This window comes from Patagioenas fasciata, chromosome 9 (genome assembly GCF_037038585.1).
Source record: "Patagioenas fasciata isolate bPatFas1 chromosome 9, bPatFas1.hap1, whole genome shotgun sequence".
In the NCBI taxonomy this organism is placed as follows: domain Eukaryota; kingdom Metazoa; phylum Chordata; class Aves; order Columbiformes; family Columbidae; genus Patagioenas; species Patagioenas fasciata.
The window spans coordinates 5,332,872-5,355,275 of NC_092528.1; the positions used below are offsets into that span (position 1 = coordinate 5,332,872).

Below are 22,404 nucleotides of genomic sequence, written 5' to 3' on the forward strand. Positions count from 1 at the left end.
TGCGCCCCGACCCTCCCGTCCCCCCCGAGACTCCCGAGGTGGCAGAAGCACCTGCAAAAATAGAACTTTTTAATTTTTTTTCCTGCGAAACAGAACTTTTTGCTGCAAACCACAACTTTCTGGCGCTCTTTTCGCCTCCCTTCCCAGCAGAGCAGCTCTAGTTTCTGCAGCCGGGTGTTTCCCGAAGCTCCCGCATCCCTGACGCGCCCGCCGCCCCAGTTCAGCGCTGCTGCTCTAATCGATTTTCCCTGCCCACGGGCTGCTCGGCGCTGCGCATGCGCGGCCCGGACGGGTGCTGGAGGACCGGCCGCGCACCATAGAGGAGGAAGGGGCGGAGCGGCGCGACGGTGAAGGCGCCCCGGTCCGTGTAGCCGCCCGCCCGGAAGTGGCGGCGGGCCCGCGCCATGGCGGGGACGGCGCTGAAGCGGCTGATGGCCGAGTACAAGCGTGAGTCGGGGAGCGGCGGGGCCGGGATCACCGCGGGCTCCCCCCGCTCCTCACGGGATCCTGCGGGAGGGCCGGCGTCGGGACAGGCCGCGGGCCGCTCCCTGTGCCCCGCAGCGACACCGGGGCGGGGGTTACGGGGCAGCGGCGGCACCGGGCCCGGGGGAACCGACCTGCGGTGTCGCGGCGCGGGTCATTGCAGCGCGGGCATGGGGGGTGGTGGGACCGGGCGGAGCGGCCGATTCTTTTTTATTCCTGGTTAAATCTTCCATGTGGAACCAAATGCAGGCACGGCAGCCTCTGTTACACCTCAAAGACAATTAGAGGTGTTCGTCAAGACGTTGACGCGAGCGCGGGGGTAGTGACTGTGTGTAAACTGGGATTTAGCGGCTTGTTTGCTGAGATGTGACCAGGCAGTGGTGGCCCTGGCCGGCCCGGGAACCCCCGGACACCCCGTGTCCCCCCGTGAGCTCACGAGGTGTCCAAAGGTGCCTTTTTTTGGCAAGAATATTGTTGTTTGTTTGTTTACTTAATTGCTTTTGGTCTCTGATATTCTGGCTTTTATTTGAGGCAGGGAAGTAGAATGGAGAGCATAAGAAATATTTGGTAAGAGAAGGATGGAGTTAGGCTGTAAGAACTGGCCTCTTGCTCCCATGAAGGGTGTTCCCAGAGCCCCTGAAATGCCCGGGATTCCCAAAGCCTCCGAAATGCCCAGGATCCACAGAGCCCCTGAAATGCCCAGGATCCACAGAGCCCCCGAGTTGTCCAGAGCCTCCGAGGTTCTCCAGGAACGAGGAGTTCTCTCGCACTTCCCCATCACTGAGTGGAAGACTCCAGCCTGTGCAAAATGGAGGATTTATTGGTGTGTTTCCCACGTTGATTCTCGCTGTGCAGAGTGTGGGTCTCTGAGCGGCACCATCCGGTGGGTGGTTGTTTGCTGGGACTCAGCTCTCAGGGTGCTGAGCTGGCCTCGCCGGGGCCATCAGACTGGTAAAGCTGGTGTGAGAACGTGTCCCAGAAACCTGCGGTTTGCTGTTGTAATCCAGGGCGCTGACCAGAAAGGCGGCTGCAAATAGACTCGGCTTTTATCTAATTCTCTGTAGTCCCAAAAAGCGTTGTTAGGAAGTGCTGAGATCTTACTACAATGTCTTGTGTGGCTGAATTCTGGAGCAAAAAGTGATTTTTAAAGAGCATCAAAAAGTATTTGGCTTAATGCTACAGGCAGATGTTACGTGAATCTTCTCCGCATGGTTTCCCAGGGTAACACAATAGCTGAGGTAACATCTCGCTTTTGATCTTCCTTTATCAATACTTCCCTGACTCTAATTAAACATAACGTTAGAAATGAATGCGACCTACAGTGACTAAAAGTACGATGCTTTGACTTCTGAAGCGCCACGTTGCGGAAGCACAACAAGCCAGACTTTTCCATGGATTTCACTGTGTGCGGCTCCAGGGCTGTCACTGCCCTTTAGTGGGTGCTCTTGTCCAGCTTTGCTACTAAACCCAGAACTGAGCCTGAATTATAACCCTTCCTTAGGCTGGGTGGTTCATTATAGCTCTTCAGAAGCTTTTTTGTCCTTGTTCAGCAAAAGTTATTTTGGAAAAGAGAATCTAGTTTCTAGCTGTAGGGAGGTATGCTGCCTCTTTTTGCAGAAAAACAGCAAGTCCTCTCCAGGGCTGGGGCTCAGCTTGGTGTGAACTCCTCACTGTGTATATTACAGAATCACAGAATCCCAGAATGGCAGGGGCTGGAAGGGCCCTGGAAAGCTCATCCAGTGCAATCCCCCATGGAGCAGGAACACCCAGCTGAGGTTCCACAGGAAGGTGTCCAGGCGGGTTTGAATGTCTGCAGAGAAGGAGACTCCACAACCTCCCTGGGCAGCCTGGGCCAGGCTCTACCACCCTCACCGTGAAAAAGTTTCTTCTCATCTTTAAGTGGAACCTCCTGTGTTCCAGTTTGCACCCATTGCCCCTTGTCCTGTCACTGGTTGTCACCCAGAAGAGCCTGGTTCCATCCTCCTGACACTCCCCCTTTATATAGCTGTAAACATTAATGAGGTCACCACAGTCTCCTCCAGCTCCAGAGCCCCAGCTCCCTCAGCCTTTCCTCACACGGGAGATGCTTCACTCCCTTCAGCATCTTGGTGGCTGCGCTGGACTCTCTGCAGCAGTTCCCTGTCCTTCTGGAGCTGAGGGGCCACAACTGGACACAATATTCCAGATGGGGTCTCCCCAGGGCAGAGCAGAGGGGCAGGAGAACCTCTCTGACCTACTGACCACCCCCTTCTAACCCACCCCAGGTACCATTGGCCTTCCTGGCCACAAGGGCCCAGTGCTGGCTCATGGTCACCCTGCTGTCCCCAGGACCCCCAGGTCCCTTTCCCCTACACTGCTCTCTAATAGGTCATTCCCCACCTTACACTGGAACCTGGGGTTGTTCCTGCCCACATTCAAGACTCTACACTTGCCCTTGTTCTATTTCATTAAATTTCTCCCCGCCCAGCTCTCCAGCCTGTCCAGGTCTCTGATGGCAGCACAGCTTCCAGTGTCAGCTGCTCCTCCCAGCTTGGTGTCATCAGCAAACCTGCTGACAGTCACTCTATTCCCTCATCCAAATCACTGATGAATATACTGAATAATACCGGCCCCAGCACTGATCCCTGAGGCACTGCACTGGATCCAGGCCTCAACTGGACTCTGCCCATTGACCACGACTCTCTGGCTTCTTCCCTTCAGCCAGTTCCTGATGTATTTCTTTTTTTTAGTCTGATTTACTGTGTATGCACACACAGATGCTTAAATCTTTAAATAAAGCTTTATTGTTACCTTATATGAAAAATGCTCAACATTGTGAGGAGTTGCTGCCTGTTGGAGCCCAAATACATGAATCCATTTTGGGAAAGACTGTGAAATTACACCATTGTCCCTTCCTTGGATGGATTGTTTTGTTGTTGTTCTCATTTAGATCCCTGCATGTTTAGAGTACGGAGACTTTTTGCTGTCTCATTTTTATTCAAGTATATTTTTTTTACTCTGTCAGATTTAATTTAGATAAAGATTTCCAAAATATCAGGTATAAAAAAAGGACATAATTTGCGTTAGAGCATATATTTGTTCTTAATTCTGGATTTAGAGTAGTATTAAAGCCTGAAATTAGTCCCTCAATAGCAGCTTATGTTTGTGAAAGTTAAGAGATGGAAACCTCCTTTATCTACATTTATTGTTTCCTGGCTGTGTGATCTTGTTTTCTTATCACTGGCTGAGCTTTTAAATCTAAAATGGGTTACTTTGAAAGTATTAAATCGGGAGAGATGCAAGAATTTTAGCAGCTAGTTGCACTTTATTTCACCTCTGGTACAAACAGGCAGTAGAGCAGCGGACTGTAATGTCAAGAGGTATCACTGGGAGTGCTGTTGGCTCTAAAAAGATTAAATTTACATTAATTCTGAGACTTCAGAATTTGCAGAGAAAAGAAACATTGGCGTACAGAGCCTGGCAGCACTTTGGTGGGTCCTTATTGCTCGGAGAGAGCTGGTGTGGGTTGTGATGCGGAGGAACATTAACCGCTTCCAAAATGCCCTTTCCGGAGCAGAACGCCGAGGAATCGTCCCAGCACCCCTGCGCCCGCCTGAGCTCAAACCGCCTCGTGCCCTTTGGGTGCTTCGTCAGAGAAGAGAGGAGAAAATAGAATTTCTGACAGAGTAGAAAGAACCAGATCCTGGTTTCAAGCGTCTCAGACCAGGTGCTGTCAGACACCAAAGTGTGTACGTGCCCTGAATGTTTCCCGAGTCTTGTGTGTGTAATTGCCTTGGAGATACACTGAATTGATGCAGTTTTTAGGAAGCATACTGTTGAACTTCTCTTTTAAGAATGTGATCAGTCTTTTTATTAACCTCTTTAACCAGGAGGTGCAGTTTTCAGTTCTCTTCCTTTTGGCCATGGCATAATTGGCCTTATAATAACTCCATAATGAGCAGTGGAGTGACGAGGGAGGCGTTGATTGTGTGCGCCCTCAAACCTGCCCCACATTTTTTATAGGAGTGTCACACTTCACTAGTGACAGCCCCAGTTCATTCAGTCTCGGCTTATAAGCAAAGCTTTAAATTGAAGCATAGCTGTGGTGCTACAAGCTGGGACTTCGTTGTGTTAGGATTTGGAAGCAAATCCCCTGACTGTGTGCAGCAAAAGCACCCAGCGAGCCCAGCCGGCTGCCTGGTGCAGGGCGTGGAGACGGAACCCGCTCCAAATGCTTGAGAGAGGTGTTGCTCTGAGTCACTGGCACCCGTCACATGTGAGTGGGTAGAGAGCTCTCCCCAGAGCCCGGGCTTGAGGTGAAGTTCAAGTGCCTTTTCTTCCTCCCAGCAGCAGCTTCTCCTGGCTCTGCTGCTCCTTTCTTTTCCACAGAGACTTTTCATGGCCTTAGAATCGCAGAATCATTTTGGTTGGAAGAGACCCTCAAGATCATGAAGTCCAACCCCTGGCACTGCCCCATGTCCCCGAGAACCTCATGTCTGTCTGTCCAACCCTCCAGAGATGGTGACTCCAGCACTGCCCTGGGCAGCCTGTTCCAATGCCCCACAGCCCTTTGGGGAAGAAATTGTTCCCCAGATCCAACCTCAACCTCCCCTGGCGCAACTTGAGGCCATTTCCTCTATTCCTATCACCATCCCCCTTTACCTCTTTCAAACCTGATTCCTTATCTGACCTTCTGTTTTAACCTTTTTTTCCATGTTGACTGCTCATCCTTCCACAGCTTGGAATCCCTTAATAAGATGTTGCCGCTCATGCGGTTGCTCCATAGGAACGCCGAGGGATTTCCCACCCACCGGCCGGGTTCTCCAGGGGTTGCTCTATCCTGTTAGCACCACGTGTGGAACCAGCCCAGGACAGTGCTGGCCTGGCTCTGCCGGCCCATTGGTAGCGGTTCCACTCCCACCTTGGCTGTCACACGGAACACAAAGTTCCATTCCTTGAAGGTTTTGTCCCTGGACCCACAGTCACATATGGAATATTGTGTCCAGTTGTGGCCCCTCAGTTCCAGAAGGACAGGGAACTGCTGGAGAGAGTCCAGCGCAGCCACCAAGATGCTGAAGGGAGTGGAAAGGGGCAGTGTCAGGAGGATGGAGCCAGGCTCTTCTGGGTGACAACCAGTGACAGGACAAGGGGCAATGGGTGCAAACCGGAACACAGGAGGTTCCACTTAAACTTGAGAAGAAACTTGTTTGGGGTGAGGGTGTCAGAGCCTGGCCCAGGCTGCCCAGGGAGGTTGTGGAGTCTCCTTCTGTGCAGACATTCAAACCCGCCTGGACACCTTCCTGTGGAACCTCAGCTGGGTGTTCCTGCTCCATGGGGGGATTGCACTGGATGAGCTTTCCAGGTCCCTTCAACCCCTGACATTCTGGGATTCTGTGAAGGAGCTGCCACACCAAGTGCTCCGGCAAGGTCGTTCTTGCCACTTGGAGAAAGGGGACTGAGGGGGGTGGCTCTGAGTTTGTGCGAGCTGCCTCTCTCGAGTAGCTGGTGTCGCTTCAGGGTTGACATTTCCCCATCAGTGCCTTGTGTTGGATGTTGTCCCCACTCTGCACAGGCAGACGCCTCAGCTCCTGCTCTCCCGGGGAACCAGCTTGCGCAGGAACAGCAGCGGCAGGTCGGTGTTTGAGGCCGTGGGGTGGTGTTGGCTGGAGTGTGGCCATGCGCTGGCACGATGTGTCCTGAGGGAACAGCATGGGATGGCACTTGCAGGAGGGACAGCTTTCCTGGGGAACGCTTCCAACCACGGGGGTTGTGTCTTACGGACCGGGAGGCCAAGCTCAGTGCAGGCAGGAGTGTGGATGGGTTCCCCTGACGCGGTCCTTTTGTGCCATGCGTCCTGCTCAGGAGGACACCACGGAGGGCTGGGGTGGCAGAGGAGATGGGGCAGGGCACTGTTTGGCCTACTGACTTCAGCACCGAAAGGTTAAAATAAACGCAGTAATCACACGCTTTTTGGAAAAGGTCCACCATGCCGTTCCATTTAAATTACCCCATTTTGGAGGCTCCGGTAAGAGTGAAGAGGCTGGTGCTGTATCAGGAACTGGTGATTCCTGCTGTGTAGTTCCCGAAAGCTGTGCTCCCAATTTCCCTTGGAGCAACTCTAGAGAAATCACGGGGTAGGATGTGACCACCCACGTGGAGAAGGGAGGTTTTCCTTCCTCACTGGCCAGGTATCGCAGCATTCACTGAAAAATCAAAGCTTATGTGCTCCTGCGCTGCCCAGTTACTGCTCCTCTTGATTTGTAAGGATGGAAACCTCTCTCTCCTGTCTCTTGAGGGGAGAGGTGAGCAAGGCGGAGAATTGAACCTCCATCCTCGTACAGACCCCGAGCTCAGCCAGGTTTGGCTCTTCCTTCTAGAGAGAGCCACAAGATGGAGCAAAGTGATTCTAGGAGCTCCTGGATTTGACATCTCACTCTTTCTGTCTCTCAAAACATCAACACGAAAAGCTGGTGGAGACCTGCTACCAAGCTGGAAAAACCTGCTCCTTAACGTCGGGAGAAACCGTAACACCCCGTTCCCATCTGCTGCCGGGCTTTCGAACAGAGCTCTGCGGCGCAGCTCCTGGCGATCTGAGCGAACCAAAGAGCTTTGCTCTCTTCCCTTCCAGCCTTTCCCAGCGTGTTGCTGAGTCCAACAGTAGTTTAGCTGCTTTTTCTGCAGTGCTACCAACAATTTTCATGTATAGCTGAACAGAAGTGAGGCCAGGTGTCTCTTTATCACTTTGTGATTTCTCCTGTTCCCTGGGTCTGAGTTCATGCTCGTTTTCATGAGTGGGAACATATGTGGTGTTTCTTGCGGCTGCAAGAGGAGACTGAGGGGGGACTCATTCATGGGGATCAATATGGAAAGGGGGAGTGTCAGGAGGATGGAGCCAGGCTCTTCTGGGTGACAACCAGTGACAGGACAAGGGGCAATGGGTGCAAACTGGAACACAGGAGGTTCCACTTAAATTTGAGAAGCAACTTGTTCCTGGTGAGGGTGTCAGAGCCTGGCCCAGGCTGCCCAGGGAGGTTGTGGAGTCTCCTTCTCTGCAGACATTCAAACCCGCCTGGACACCTTCCTGTGGAACCTCAGCTGGGTGTTCCTGCTCCATGGGGGGATTGCACTGGATGAGCTTTCCAGGTCCCTTCCAGTCCCTGACACTCTGGGATTCTGTGTTGTGTGGTACGGGTCACTAGCACTCCACAGGCCACTGGTTAGGAAATACTGTTCTAGTTAAGCAGCTCACAGCCCTTAATTAAGTTGACCTAATTACTGCCACCTCCTCTGGTCTGACACTCTGGGAGTGTCACCTCCTGCCACTGGTCCCACCAGCTGCGCTGTGTCTGGCTTGGGGCTGTGGGGCTGGTGTCCAGCCCCCTGGACCGCAGCTCCAGGGGTTGCCTGTGCATGCCTGGACTTTAGAATCACAGAATCGTTTTGATTAAAGAGACCCTCAGGATCATCGAGTCCAACCATAACCTGACTCAGGCACTGACCCATGTCCCTGAGAACCTCATCTCCACATCTGTTCAACCCTCCAGAGATGGTGACTCAGCTGCCCTGGGCAGCCTGTTCCAGTGTTTCACAACCCTTTCAGTAAAGGGTTTTTTCCCAGTATCCCATCTAAACCTCCCCTGGTGCAACTCGAGGCTGTTTCCTCGCTGACTGCTACCAGCCCACAGGACTTTATGAACTGAAAGTTGATGATCATTGCACTAGACAGTAGGAAAAACTGGTTATTATTTTATCAGAGCACTGAGCTTCAGCAGGCTTGAAATGAGGTGCTGATGCTGGGGGCGATTGTAGGAATTGGGAATTTTACCAGCTTCCTACAGAAAGTCAGGGTTGATGGACCCGAACTTGCTGCGCCTGCTTTGTTGCTGCTGCTTTTTTTACTCACACTTTCCAGGCCACACTGGGGGAGTCGGATAGAATTCAAGGAGCAGAGCCGCTAATACCTCCTGCTTCTGCTTCTCCAACTTTCTGTGTCGCTTTGGGTTTTGTGTTGAGATGCTGTCAAGTCTGAGGTGCTGCAGAGAGGTTTCAGGAACACATCCCATCACCTGCAGATCCTCCCGTACTGTGTGCTGTGAGGATTTTTTCTTCCTTCCCAGTTTTAAAGTGTTCCCACAAAACGCCAAGTAATTTTACCCAGAAAAATATCTTGCGTGAAGAAGTTGAACTGTCAGCAGTGAGATACTGGGATGTGGAGCCTGCCCAGTAAAGCACAGCCAGAAATGTCCTCCCGTGGTGTCCCCGGGCTTTTCTCCAGGGGTGTTTTCTGCAGCTGAAACGCTCAGGTTTGCAAGCTTTGTTAACCTTCCTTGTGCTTTTGTTTTCACAGAGCTGACGCTGAACCCGCCGGAAGGGATCGTCGCAGGTGAGGGGCTGAGCGGGTCTGTGCTCCGTGGCGTCGCAGCCCCGTGTTCAGGCAGCTCTAAGCGTTGCTTTTGGTTTGTTCTCCGTAGGTCCCATGAATGAAGAGAACTTCTTCGAATGGGAAGCTCTGATAATGTGAGTTGATACTGGTTTCTATCTGAAATCAGCACTTGCACGCTATGGTTGGCTTCCAGGAGAACTAGAATGTAAAAAAAATAATCATATCAGTTCTGCATAGCATCAACCTTGACCTACCTGTGGTTGGGAATTAGATTTGTAATTTAAACAGTGTGCCAGAAGCAGCATCGGGACTTACGTAACCATTTGTTGTACAGGTGTCTGCCCAGCACTGGGCATAAGTAACTTAAAAATGCGACAGGAAACCTCATTTGAGCTCCCTTGGATATACATCACATATACTAGCACGGCAGGAAACAATGAATTGCCTGTAGATCACAGAAAGCTGTTGGGAACATTACTCAACTGCAAATACAGGACAGGTTTTTCTCATGTATTAAGTGCAGCAAAATACACAGATTACCAGTGATAGGAGAAAAAAAATCAGTGTCTAAAATTAGGTTACTTGCTATTCAATTTTTTTCCAGAAAAATGGAAGGGAATTGATCTTAGGAAATATTCAGATTTAAAACAAAAAAATATTTTGAAATGCTTTACACTCCATGCATCAGCTGGTGGTGTAAAGATGTTGGGTGCAGTGGTTCCATATAGAAAGCTCTTATGTTGGTGAAGAGCTGTTGTGTTTTTTGGGGGGACAAAGACTTCTTTACAAATCTGCATCCTCACCCTTCTGCTCCCCAACTGATGGGCACATCTGTTCATAGCAAAACCAGAGAACTATAGAATCATTGGAAAAGCCCCTCAAGATCATCGAGTCCAACCATAACCTGACTCCAGCACTGCCCCATGTCCTGAGAACCTCATGTCCGTCTGTCCAACCCTCCAGGGATGGTGACTCCAGCACTGCCCTGGGCAGCCTGTTCCAATGCCCCACAGCCCTTTGGGGAAGAAATTGTTCCCCAGATCCAACCTCAACCTCCCCTGGTGCAACTTGAGGCCGTTTCCTCTGCTCCTGGCGCTTGTTCCTGGGGAGCAGAGCCCGACCCCCCTGGCTCCAAGCTCCTTTCAGGCAGTTGCAGAGAGCGATATGTGCCTCGAATCCCCATCACGACTCAACTGCAGCACATCTGATTATAGAACTTGCCATGAAAAGACAAAATCTTGCCCAACATCTTAGGAGTTATCTTCTCTCTTGCTTGTACTCCCTTACTCATGCTGTGCCTTTCTTTGGGAACTTTGAGAACATGCAATAACTGGTGATTTTTACAAAATAAAGCTCTAAAACAGGAGAGGAAAAGAGACCTTTGTCAACTCAGTTCTGACAATTTCCACAAATGCTGCAGAATTAAAAGATGAAGAAGCTCCAAACTGCTAAGAGTCTCTTGAAGCTGCTGGTCGGTTGTCAGGTTAAATCCAGGCTCTGGATTTGAAGATTCAAGTTGGGTGGGGAAAAATTTAATGAAATAGAACAAGGGCAAGTGCAGAGTCTTGAATCTGGGCAGGAACAACCCCATGTTCCAGTGTAAGCTGGGGAATGAGCTGTTGGAGAGCAGTGTAGGGGAAAGGGACCTGGGGGTCCTGGGGACAGCAGGGTGACCATGAGCCAGCACTGGGCCCTTGTGGCCAGGAAGGCCAATGGTACCTGGGGTGGGTTAGAAGGGGGTGGTCAGTAGGTCAGAGAGGTTCTCCTGCCCCTCTGCTCTGCCCTGGGGAGACCACACCTGGAATATTGTGTCCAGTTGTGGCCCCTCAGTTCCAGAAGGACAGGGAACTGCTGCAGAGAGTCCAGCGCAGCCACCAAGATGCTGAAGGGAGTGGAGCATCTCCCGTGTGAGGAAAGGCTGAGGGAGCTGGGGCTCTGGAGCTGGAGAAGAGGAGACTGAGGGGGGACTCATTCATGGGGATCAATATGGAAAGGGGCAGTTGTCGGGAGGATGGAGCCAGGCTCTCCTTGGTGACAACCAGTGACAGGACAAGGGGCAATGGGTCCAGACTGGAACACAGGAGGTTCCACTTAGAGATGAGAAGAAACTTGTTCCTGGTGAGGGTGTCAGAGCCTGGCCCAGGCTGCCCAGGGAGGCTGTGGAGTCTCCTTCTGTGCAGACATTCAAACCCGCCTGGACACCTTCCTGTGGAACCTCAGCTGGGTGTTCCTGCTCCATGGGGGGATTGCACTGCATGAGCTTTCCAGGGCCCTTCCAGCCCCTGACATTCTGGGATTCTGTGAATCCTTTACGAGGAGCTGGGGATTTCCTCTGTGCAGGGTCCAGGGAGCGGGGGACAGCGTGACCCTCTGGCAGCTTTTCCCTGCTGACTGGGGACATTCTCAGCTCGCGTGGGTGCTGGTGGGATCCTCCTACACCGCTTTGCTCCGAGTGTGTTATCCGGGGCTGAAACCCTAGATTTCTGTCTCTTGGCATCAAGCACGCAACCAACACAAAAGCGTCCCGAGCCGCAGCGCATCATTTATTCCACACAAGCTACCCACGTGGGTGATCCTACTGCAGGGCAAGCTGAGTTATTTTAGGCCTTGGTAAGTTGGGATTAGCGCTGCTCGTCTGCTGACTGATATGAAGAGTTGGCAAACGCCTCGCTTGTGCGCAGGGATTTCTCTGCGATGAGCAGCTGGTGCTTCCCGGTAGCGCAGTCCTCTGAAAATAAACACTTAGCAGAGGTAATTTACTGCCCGACACCAAAGATTTTTGGCTCCAGTGTCTTGTGCTTTCTCTCCCTGTAAATGGGATAGTCGTCGTTTCTCTGAAACACGCAGTGATGTGCCAGATTTCAGTTCTGCCAGCTTGGAGCGTAGAATTCCTGGAGGATTTAATGCACTTATTGGAATGTGGAAGGAAATTCCTGCTTATTGGTACTTTCTTTTAGCAGAGATTGAGTAGAGCTTTTGTGAGGGGGACACAGAATACTTTTGGATTGGATTTGTTGAAAAGACTTTTTCTGATGTTTCCCATAGCAGATTCTTAAACACCAGAGGAGCTGCTTGCAGACTTGAAAGCCCTTTAAAGTGCTGAGTATTGAGCTTCAGGTCTTTGTCAGCACAAAATGAGAGGCGGAGGTGCTTTAATTTTGGTTTCTGTATTGTGTGTGTGTCATAATGAAATTATATTTGAAGATCTGCTGTATTCTGAAGCTGTGGTACAATAGCAACATGTTTACCCTAAACACGTTGGGCCACTTTCATCTCTTTACAAAACTCCATGAGCAGAAGTGTTTATGGACGTTTGGAAATCAGAGTTAAATGACTTGTTTGTATTTGTGATAATCTCAAATGTTTTGTAATCTCAAATGTGCTGTGTGAGATTCTGGGAATGGAAGGGGTGCAGATGGGGGAATTAAAGGTGGCTTCCAATCTGCAGACAGATGAAGCACAAAAGGTAGGTAAGTAGTGTAATAATGAAGAGAATGGAATACTTATTTTTTCCCCCTACACTCGATTTAGGTAAAATGAGAGCACACAGAATGGCGAATAAATGGAAAGAGAATAAAACAAAAAGGAGACCTAAGAGAGACAAGACATTGTCTGTTTATCAGTTCAGGAGTGGGCTGGTTAATGTTACTCAGAGTGATGCAAGAGCTTGGCTCGGAGATAAAAATAATGCCTTTTAAAATAATTATAGTAATAATTTGTATTTCTGGTGGTCTTGCCTGCAGCAGAAGTGCTGGATAAATGTTCAATATATAAATGTTAAGGCTCTATTGACATGTCTGAATGATAGAACAGTTCCTGCGCTCCCAAGGTGAGTGTAACAGATCCAGAACTGAAAATTCAGTGTGAAAATCTTCCTGAACCGCGTCGCCTTGGAGCCTGCTGTAGAATACACCCTTTTGGTAAGACCTCAAACAGTACCTGGATTAGAGTAGTTATGAAAGCCAAATCTTTGCACCCGGGTGGCCTTTTTGTGACGATAAACATCCCCAGCACGTCAGGAGCGTTCAGCGCCGTGCCCTCGGTTCCTCGGGGCTGCGTGAGGTCCCCCAGGCTGCATCGTGTTGTGCAAATTAGCGAATTTAATGTTTCAAGAGCAAGTTTTGCCTCCTTTGCTTGGCATATACAAGTGTGTGTTGCTATTGAAGTTTCTCCCCAAAAGACGCAAAACCGCGTAATTGTTAAAAACTTTATTAGCCTTAAGATTGTTTGAAAGCTAAATGGCATAAATTGAAGTCCGCTTATCCAAAACCTGTCTAGAAAGGGAATTAGATCTATAATTAGGCTTATGATTTTTGTTTAGCATGGAATTCCCCTTTTTGGGATCTAATGACTGGGGGTTTTGGTCTTTTTACAAATCAGAATCCATTAGCAAATAAGAAGCCCTTTACAAATGTATGTGAAGCTGCAATTATAGAATTAATTGTCCTTGTCAGTGCACTTTTCCCTCCTAATTTGGGCACATACCCGCCTAAGTAATAGCCAGCTTATTTTCCTGCCCTGTCTTACATCTCCTGCACGACTGAAGCGTTTGGATGTCTCACGTGTCCTCAGCAGGGCCGTTACATGGCATTAAATGTCCTTTATGAACCGAAAGTGATGCTGTCAAGTTTAAATGTTGCAGCCTCCTGAGCGCTCTGTACTCGCAAATGCTGTCTTGGATTAGTTGAATAATCTCTTTGAAGCTGATCCTGAATGGCTAAAACAAAAGCATTTTTCTCGCATAATACAGGGCGTAAAATGGAGCGTGTTGGGTTAACGTATTTGACAGAAGAGCCCTTAAGGGCTGCGTGTTTGCTCTCAAAACAGAACATAAGACACCCACCAGCTTTTCAATGCGCGTATGTACATACTCTTAGAAGTTCAACAATAAGCCTTTCAAATGCAGCTGCAATTAAAATATTTACCAAAAAAAAAAAAAAATGCATTCAGTTTTCTCTCAGATGTGAACCGAATCCCAATTAAATTAAGGGAAAAGGCCAGAAAGGGAACAAAATGGTTGAGACGGTTTAGCTTTCATTTTTGCAGGATTTTGATGCATTTCTCTCATCTTACCTGCCAGTGTCAATATTCAGGTTTAAACCACGTAGTTCTTGTGTTTATCTACCAGCCAAGCCTTTTGAATCCCAGCGTTTAAGAGAGTTGAGCCTCCCAGGGCTGTAGGTTTTGCTGAACCTGATTTTCTGTAGGTTGCCCATTGCAGTTTTAACTGTTAGGAGTCCTTGAACTTTTATGTTCTCTCTGGCGCAGAGAATGTGGATTGGGAGGAGGAGGAGACATGAGATCTATTCCTGAACCGTATTTCCCAGGCAGCACAACTCTTGCCTGAAGAGCTTTTTACTAAATACATGAGGTTTCCTTGGCTAAGATTTTGGTGATGAAACTTGCTTCGTGATCCTTCCCATCAAGGGAGATCATGTTTAGGGTACAACTTCCAAATGCCTCCTCCTTCCAACCCGCATTCTCCGTGCCAGAAAGAACTTTAAAGTGCGAATAAATCATGCCTAATAATCTTTTTTGCTCACCTTCCAAAAATATTTTATGTAGGGAGGATAAAATACTTGCCTTTAGATTCTCAGCTCGATTGCACTTTGAACTACGTGATGAACACAAGAAGGAAATGTTCCTACAAGAGCCCCGATGAAGCCGTTTGTTCTCCGCGGGCACTCGCGGGAGCGCAGGCTGCAGAACCCTCACTCTGCAAAGAAGCATCTCGTCCCGCATCTCTCTGTTATGGTCCCCGAGCTGTGTTTCTTATCTTTACAAAGCATCGCTGTGTTCTTTGCATCAGATTGCGAGAAGTGTTTACGTGTGGTTACGCTCGATACTGACAGGTTGAATCTCTGTAGGTTTTGTAAGTTATTTTGGAGCTACGGCGTTTGACGTCTCTGTCTTGTGCGGCATTAACAGCATCTTCAAAGGCACCGGGGTCCCACACCTGCCTCTGCTTTCTCTCAGCGTGCCGATGCTCAAATCCTGGAACATGCCTTGGAGCCAGATACTCCAATTATATCCAGACACACCCTGCTAATTAAGCAGTGTTGTGACCTTCCTAGTAATTTAGCGTGCAAGCTTTGATTTCCCCCTTCCCTCCCAAACCCCATATTTGGATTTAAGTTTACAGGGTGTGGGGTAAGAATGTGTTAACTCTTTGTCTTCTGGAGAAGATGATATAGTCCAAACCCGAAATGTCTCATTAGGCAAGAACTATCTCCAGTGAATAACTTTTTATCTGTTTCTAGGGGTCCTGAAGACACCTGTTTCGAGTACGGGGTTTTCCCTGCTATTCTGAGCTTTCCGCTGGACTACCCGTTAAGTCCTCCAAAGATGAGGTTCACGTGCGAGATGTTCCATCCAAACAGTGAGTCCGATGCAGCGGGACACATGGGGGAGCGGGTTGCTCGTGCACCTTAAAAACAGAGGTTTGCACCCATACCAAGGGTGGTTCTCTCCCTTTCCAACCTTTTGTTTGTCATAGGAGTGTTCAGCTGCCCAGCAATTTTACTCTGTTACAGTCTCTTTATCACATTATTCCTCATAAAACTTTTGGTCGTAGTCCACTAAAGATTCCAACAATTTCCCTGCCTTTAAGATCATTTCAGGAATACTTGTAACTGTTGTGGAAATCGTCTAAAGAGAAATCTTCTGGACATGATGTGAGACTTGACGAATTAATACAGACTCCAGCCTCGCTCTGCAAGTTGTATTGAAGTACTTTGATGTTATTTTAACGAGTGAAGAGTTGCTCCTATTCACCAAAGCGTGGATGCAGCTCCATTAGGCAGCATGGCTTTCGCTTCATTAAGCCCAGTGACATTTCTCATGGGATCTTTCTGAAACACAGAGCGCTGTGTCTGAGCAGATGACACATTTGCAGTCGTTTAATATTAAAGGCTTTACTGGCCTTTTCTCTGCACTTCTAATGGCGACAATATGATCTTAAACCGTGTCAGTGAAAGTTAATGAAGGAACGACAGGCATAGCTAGTAAGTTTGAGCCTGGCTCAGGTGAAAGCCTTAAAGCCGCCTTTCGCAGCCTGGAGCGCTGCTTTCTGGGGTCAGGGTTGGTGTTCTTTGTAAAATTGCTGCTAAATCAACAGGGATTGTGTAAAGGTTGTTTATCATCACCCAGATTTGATGGGCTGGATCTGTATTCGAGGCTCTTATCTCTCTGCCACTTGAGAGCAATCAAAGGAAGATGCTGCCTTCTTGCCTAGTCCTTCCTTCCCAGCTGATGTTCTTCCACCTGCAGAACACAAATCTTAATCTCAGCTGGGAATCGACATATTTCATCCTATTCCGAGGAATTTTGCAGTTTCTTGAAGTCTTTCTGTTATTCCCGCCTCGAAGCACCACTCATACGGATTCTTGCCCGTTTAATCCCTGTCTTTCTGCTCTCCTGCGGAAGAGGCGCCTGCGTGTCACAGCACAGAACTGTGTGGCCGTGCCCGGGGCGCCACCTTGTCACCTCTGCAGCGTGGAACACCTGGCAGCAGCGTGGCCGCGTTGGCACCTTGCTCCGCCTGTGCTAATTCACCGGAACATCTTGGCAAGACCTGTCCCCATGAGCAAATCCGTGTCCCTGCAATGCTCTACAGCTCTGGCTGTGGCCTTGGCTTGAGGCTGGCTGGGCGCTGCCTCGGTGGGGTTCACTGGAACGTGCTGGATGGCCAGCTCAGCTCTGAATTTAATGTCCCACAACTCTGAATCCCAGAATGTCAGGGGTCGGAAGGGACCTGGAAAGCTCATCCAGTGCAATCCCCCCATGGAGCAGGAACACCCAGCTGAGGTTCCACAGGAAGGTGTCCAGGCGGGTTTGAATGTCTGCAGAGAAGGAGACTCCACAACCTCCCTGGGCAGCCTGGGCCAGGCTCTGACACCCTCACCCGAACAAGTTTCTTCTCAAATTTAAGTGGAACCTTTTGTATTCCAGTTTGCACCCATTGCCCCTTGTCCTGTCACTGGTTGTCACCAAGAAGAGCCTGGCTCCATCCTCCTGACACTGCCCCTTTCCATATTGATCCCCAGGAATGAGTCCCCCCTCAGTCTCCTCTTCTCCAGCTCCAGAGCCCCAGCTCCCTCAGCCTTTCCTCACCCGGGAGATGCTCCACTCCCTTCAGCATCTTGGTGGCTGCGCTGGACTCTCTGCAGCAGTTCCCTGTCCTTCTGGAACTGAGGGGCCACAACTGGACACAATATTCCAGGTGTGGTCTCCCCAGGGCAGAGCAGAGGGGCAGGAGAACCTCTCTGACCTACTGACCACCCCCTTCTAACCCACCCCAGGTACCATTGGCTTCCTGGCCACAAGGGCCCAGTGCTGGCTCATGCTCACCCTGCTGTCCCCAGGACCACCAGGTCCCTTTCCCCTACACTGCTCTCTAACTGGAGCATCCTGAACGGCCAGCTCAGCTCTAAATTTTACATCCCATGACTCTGGGTCATGTTAATCTTGAGTCAAGATCACCTGAAGCAGACACTTGGATGGGATTGCGGTGGTTTGGTCCCCAGAGAGGCTGGAGAAAGGGCAGCTGTGCCGTGCTTTTCCTGTTCCTTAAGTACTTACTCCTCCACTTGAGAGGAGTTGAAAGGAAAATGTGTTCCCTTTGCAGTTGGAATTAGGTGCTGAGGGAACTGAGACACCACAGAACTGCCTTCTCTTAGAAACAAAATGATGTTCATGGATGTTCTTGGCAAAAATAACTTCAAAGTAGCGACTAACGGCAAGCCTTGCATTCGCCCTTCGTGACAAAGTGGGAAGATGCGCACATCTTCCTGGATCGGCCTTCGCCATCTTGGCTGTGCCGCGGTGACCCAGCTGTCTTGGCCTCGTTATCCAGTCAGTCGTTATTTCTGTGGCCTCATGATGCCGTCAGTGGATGCCGTGTCTGTGAGGATGACTGGTACTGCTGCAGATGCTTTGCTGACGCTAAAGATGGGAAGGGAAGGTGTCTGCATCCTTATTTGATCGGTTACCTTGTCTCCATGCACTTTAATGCAGCTGAGCTTTAAGCAATATTAAAAACAACTAGTGTGAACTCTTCTGGCTGCACCTCAGTAATGTTCAAAATGAGATCAGTGATGTTGTTTGGAACGTACCCTTTTCCCTCCTCGCTGCAGCACAGCGAGTTTGCTTCGCTCTTTTCATGGTCACGGTGCAGTGGAGGACTCCAGCGTGCATTCAGCGCTGTGCGACTGCTACCCTTCGATTTAGGCAGGACTGGTTACCTCCTTGGGGCTGTGTCTGTGCATAAATACTTGCCTCTTTCCACCAGGCTGCATCTCGTTATTTTTCCGTGGAGCCTGTCGCTGGTTACTGAATGACACGATGCTCCCAGCAGGCGTCTGTTGGGGAAGGATTTTTGTCTTCCAGATTTTGCGTCCTCTTGCCTTTGGAAGAGGAAATTTAAAACCGGGTTTAGCTTCAGCCCAAGTCCAAACATTCATCTGTGCTAAAGATCTGGAGAGGCCAAATGTTTCCACTGAGTAACAGCCGATCCCCTGTACTTCTGCAGTTTACCCAGATGGGAGAGTTTGCATCTCTATTCTTCATGCTCCCGGGGATGATCCCATGGGGTACGAGAGCAGCGCTGAGCGGTGGAGCCCCGTGCAGAGCGTGGAGAAGATCCTGCTGTCGGTTGTGAGCATGCTGGCAGGTAAGGACCGCGCTTTGGTTAGCGGGTGCTGAGTTAGCTAGAGCTGCTTCTTGCTGTTTGATTTCTGAAGCGAGTGAAGGATATTTAAAGCTGCTCAGCCGCAACCACAGTGCTTGAAGCCCTAGTATTTATTTAATAAACCAGTTCTTTGAAAATAATTGAAAAACAAAAACCAAGAGTGAATTAGTAAGTCCTTGCAGGTCAGCAGCAGCTGAGCGGACGGTGATGGTCGGGATGCTCAGCTGGTTCCCCGCTCCCACACACAACCCGTCCTCCCGCTTTGCATTTGCTCTGATGTCTGTTCAGCTCTCGCGGGTCGTGGTGCTATTGATTACAGCCTGTGCTGGTTTGGCTTTGGCAGCTGAAGGGTTGCCAGCCAGACCTGACCAGCACGGTAAACGGGAGGCCACGGCCTCTGTGTTTCACAAGCCAGCACCCCCCATTTCTGTTATTGCCTGGGAGCGGACCCCGTTCTGCTGTCTCTGCATCCACGGAAGGCTTCTTGAGAAGAAGGGTGGTGTCAAAATCTTGTTGCGCAGCTTTTTAAATGGCTTTCCCTAAATCCAGCAAGGGCTGTGCATCAGCTCTCTGAAAGATGGATCCTTTTCCACATCATGGACAGAGCCACTGAACTGCCTGAAAAGACCAGAGCCAGCTCCATAAGAATCGGTTTTGAGTGAGAAAAGATTTTAGAGGGTTTAGAAGCAGCAAAGTCAATCAAAGAGTGAGCAACAGGTTCTTCCATGGGACCATTTGAGCTTCAGTATAGTAACCTGCTCTTGGGAGGTTACAAACAGCACCTCGCTGGGCTTCCCTGGCCGCCGAGAGCTGTGTTTGTGGGGCAGCCTTACCCAAACCCACCTGCTCTCTCCTGTTGTCTGCCTGTGCGTCCTGGTTTCCCACAGCTTTTGGGGGAATTAGTCCAAAACATCAGTGGTCGGTGCGTCTCAGGCTCTGGCTCTGCAGATCGCCTGAGCCCAAGCTCAGCAAGCTGGGTGACCTGCATATCTGCTGGTTTTTAATGGTGTCGAGACAGACGTGAGCTTGAGAAGTCTGGGGTGGATTTGGACCAGAATGAGAGGCAAACTGGGTGGAATGTGTTCTGCCCCAGCGACTCGAGTGATCCCGTGACGGTTGTCCCGCTGGATGCCGACCACAAACCTGAGAAACCCCGTGGTTCAGTTTACCTCTGTGCAAAACCAAGCGCTGGAGCTGCAGGGGCTTAATGCGCTTTGTGAGGCGCTCGAAAATCCTCGGATGAAAGACGTTGCAGAAATGAAAGCATTCTATGGGTTTCCTTGGTTTGTTTTGTTGTTTTTTAATAGAACAAGCCATCCCAAAGAGTGACAGAGCCTGTTTGGGTGGCCTGGACGGGAGGGCTTTGTGTCTGCGAAGCCGCAGAACCAGAAGAAAGCATTTTGCAGGAAGCAGTGTGCAGCTTTAAAACGCGTTGATGGCGCTTCTGGTGCCACATTGTGTTACCCCATGTGCGCGCCAGCGCTCGGCTGCTGGGGCCGTGAGCAAAAGAAATCGCGCTCTTGTTTCTCACCTTGTGATATTCTCTTCCCACCAGTTAAATGGGACCGTTTGGGAATCCAGCGGCTGTTAGGGGTTTTTTTGGTGGCGTTTGTGCAGTCCCAAGCGGGGGAAGCGGCACCATGGGGGTGTTTCCGAAAGAACACGCGGGTCTGGCTCGGTTGCCTGCCCACCTACCTTTCAGTCTTTCTCGTTTCAGAGCCGAATGATGAAAGCGGAGCCAATGTAGACGCCTCCAAGATGTGGCGGGAGGACAGAGAACAATTTAACAAGATTGCCAAGCAGATTGTGCAGAAGTCACTCGGACTTTAAGCTCACAGAGAGACTGAAGTGTTTTGTATTTCTCTCCACCTGAAAACGAGCAGTGCTCAGTGCTGGTACCAAAAAGGAAAACTTTGCAAAACTATCGGCCTAGTTCTTCTTATCATTTGTTATTTATTTGCCATCTCCTTTCTTTTTCCGCTGCTCCAGAGAAGCTTTTAGTTCACTCACTAAATTGTGTGGAAAAGGGATTTAATATTAGCGAAAAATATGGAGACAATGCTGTTTCAAAGGCTGCTTGTTGCTACCTCACTTCATGGCATGGAAAGCTCGGAGACTTTGCAATCTGCAGCCCGCCTTCGCCAATCTGCTGTTTGAGAACAGAGCTGCTTTGGATCACCTCCTGCAAGGATTAGTTGTGTGTTTTTATAGGTAGCATTGCATCTGGAGCACCAGTAGACAGGAAATATTAGATCGATTTTATGATACTCCAAGTATTAAGGACAGCGCTTGCAGTCAGAACTGATTTGAAGAGAATAGTTAGGTGATAGGTGGGATGTGTTAGCGAAGAAAGTGATTGTGAAGGATGTAACTTCAAGAGAAGATCTAGAGAGTTGTTACCAGCGACGGGCTGAGGGTCTGGAATGGGCTGGAGCTCCCACAGAACGCCGTTTGTATTGAGCCTTTGAGTCAGTGTTTGCTTGGAAGAAATCCCAAGAGCTGCTTTATTACTCCTTGAAGACACTTAATTGTAAAATTCACGTTCAATTAGAGGTGCGAGATGTTAAGACTGGATTCTTAACCACTTTGCTGGGGTTTGCGGTGGGTGAGGCAGGTCATCGGCAGCCTGAAAACCCCGTGGGAGCGTGTGTGCTGCGCTGAGCGTGTGCAACATCTCTGCACCAGCATCGGCTCCTCTTCTCTGCACGTGCGCGTGGCGAGGATTTGGCACCGCTGGCCTTTGCCGGGACCGCACAGGTCACCTGCTTTTCAGGTGAACCAGCGAAGGCTAACGCGATGAACGTTGTAAGATTAACCGCAACTCTTCTTTACGCTGACCGCTCTTGTGCGTGTAAATGCGAGTCGGAGAAGACGCCGGCTGTGCTTTGTAGAGGATGGTACGACGCACACGTAGAACCGTGCGGCGTGGGGGGTGCGGGACGTGCCAGCCGCAACCGCCCGTGTGTAAAACCACGCGGGGGCCACCGGTGACCTTTGTGCTTCGCGAGCGAATCGCTCGTGTAGCTCCAAATCTTCTCCCATTTACTACAAGCAATAACATGCCCATTGACAGCGCGCGGAATCCGATGTTATTGGCAGCTTTAAATGGGCTAAATCCGAGAAGGGCTTTTTTTATTAAATCGTGTGAAAAGCACGTGGCATAGAAGGAGCTGCAACGTGCAGAAAGCTTTGCGGAGGTGACGACGTGCATGTGCACAACTAACTCATCAGTGTTTGCGTCTCGCCGTCCGTGCTGCAGATCGCAGCCATCGTTCTGCCTCTCGACTGCTGCAACTCGCTGGTTTTTTCACCTCCCTGCAGAAGCGATTCTTCTTGCTTTGGCACAAGGGCAGGAGCGGGACGCCGACATAGCTTGGGAGCAGAGGTGATGAAGTAGTGTTGTACCTAACTAGTATTTCGAGGCATCCAGGAAGATGTAGCACTTGGTGTGAACTGGGAGCACTGTGGAGTCGCAGGGGGTTGCTCCCGGGAGCTGGAAACGGCGCTGGCACACAGGGCAAAAATGGGCTCTTTTTCAGCGCGGGGGATTTTATTCGTGTGTGCTCACTCGTTATTTTATGGTGGGATTTGGTCTCTATACTGAAAATAAAGTGATTCTATTTTCTCCTTTCATAGATGTATGAAAATATGTCGCAGTGAGTGTTTTATATGGGTAACCGACTGGTCAAGAGTGGCCAGTTCTGACTTGATCTAAAGGAGTCGAAGGCTTTATTCTAACATGGTGAAAACACAGGATGCTCGGGCTTTCCAGGTAAGTGTCTTGTCTCTAATGATGGCAACACCTTGAGAATCCAAGGAAAACTGAGAATCGTGCAGTTGTGATGCAGTTTGCATTTTACGTGGATCATAA

At 49.8% G+C, this 22,404-nt stretch overlaps 1 protein-coding gene across 1 annotated transcript; it reads left to right on the forward strand.

Annotated features, from left to right (window-relative positions):
• The first annotated feature begins 301 nt into the window (after positions 1 to 301).
• On the forward strand, positions 302 to 22,180 carry UBE2G2 (ubiquitin conjugating enzyme E2 G2). Its single transcript, XM_065844346.2, has 6 exons — positions 302 to 447; positions 8,810 to 8,845; positions 8,934 to 8,979; positions 15,106 to 15,224; positions 18,375 to 18,515; positions 20,251 to 22,180. The coding sequence occupies exons 1-6, from the start codon at positions 405 to 407 to the stop codon at positions 20,361 to 20,363; spliced, it is 498 nt and encodes a 165-aa protein (XP_065700418.1). The 5' UTR covers positions 302 to 404; the 3' UTR covers positions 20,364 to 22,180.
• The last annotated feature ends 224 nt before the right edge of the window (positions 22,181 to 22,404 follow it).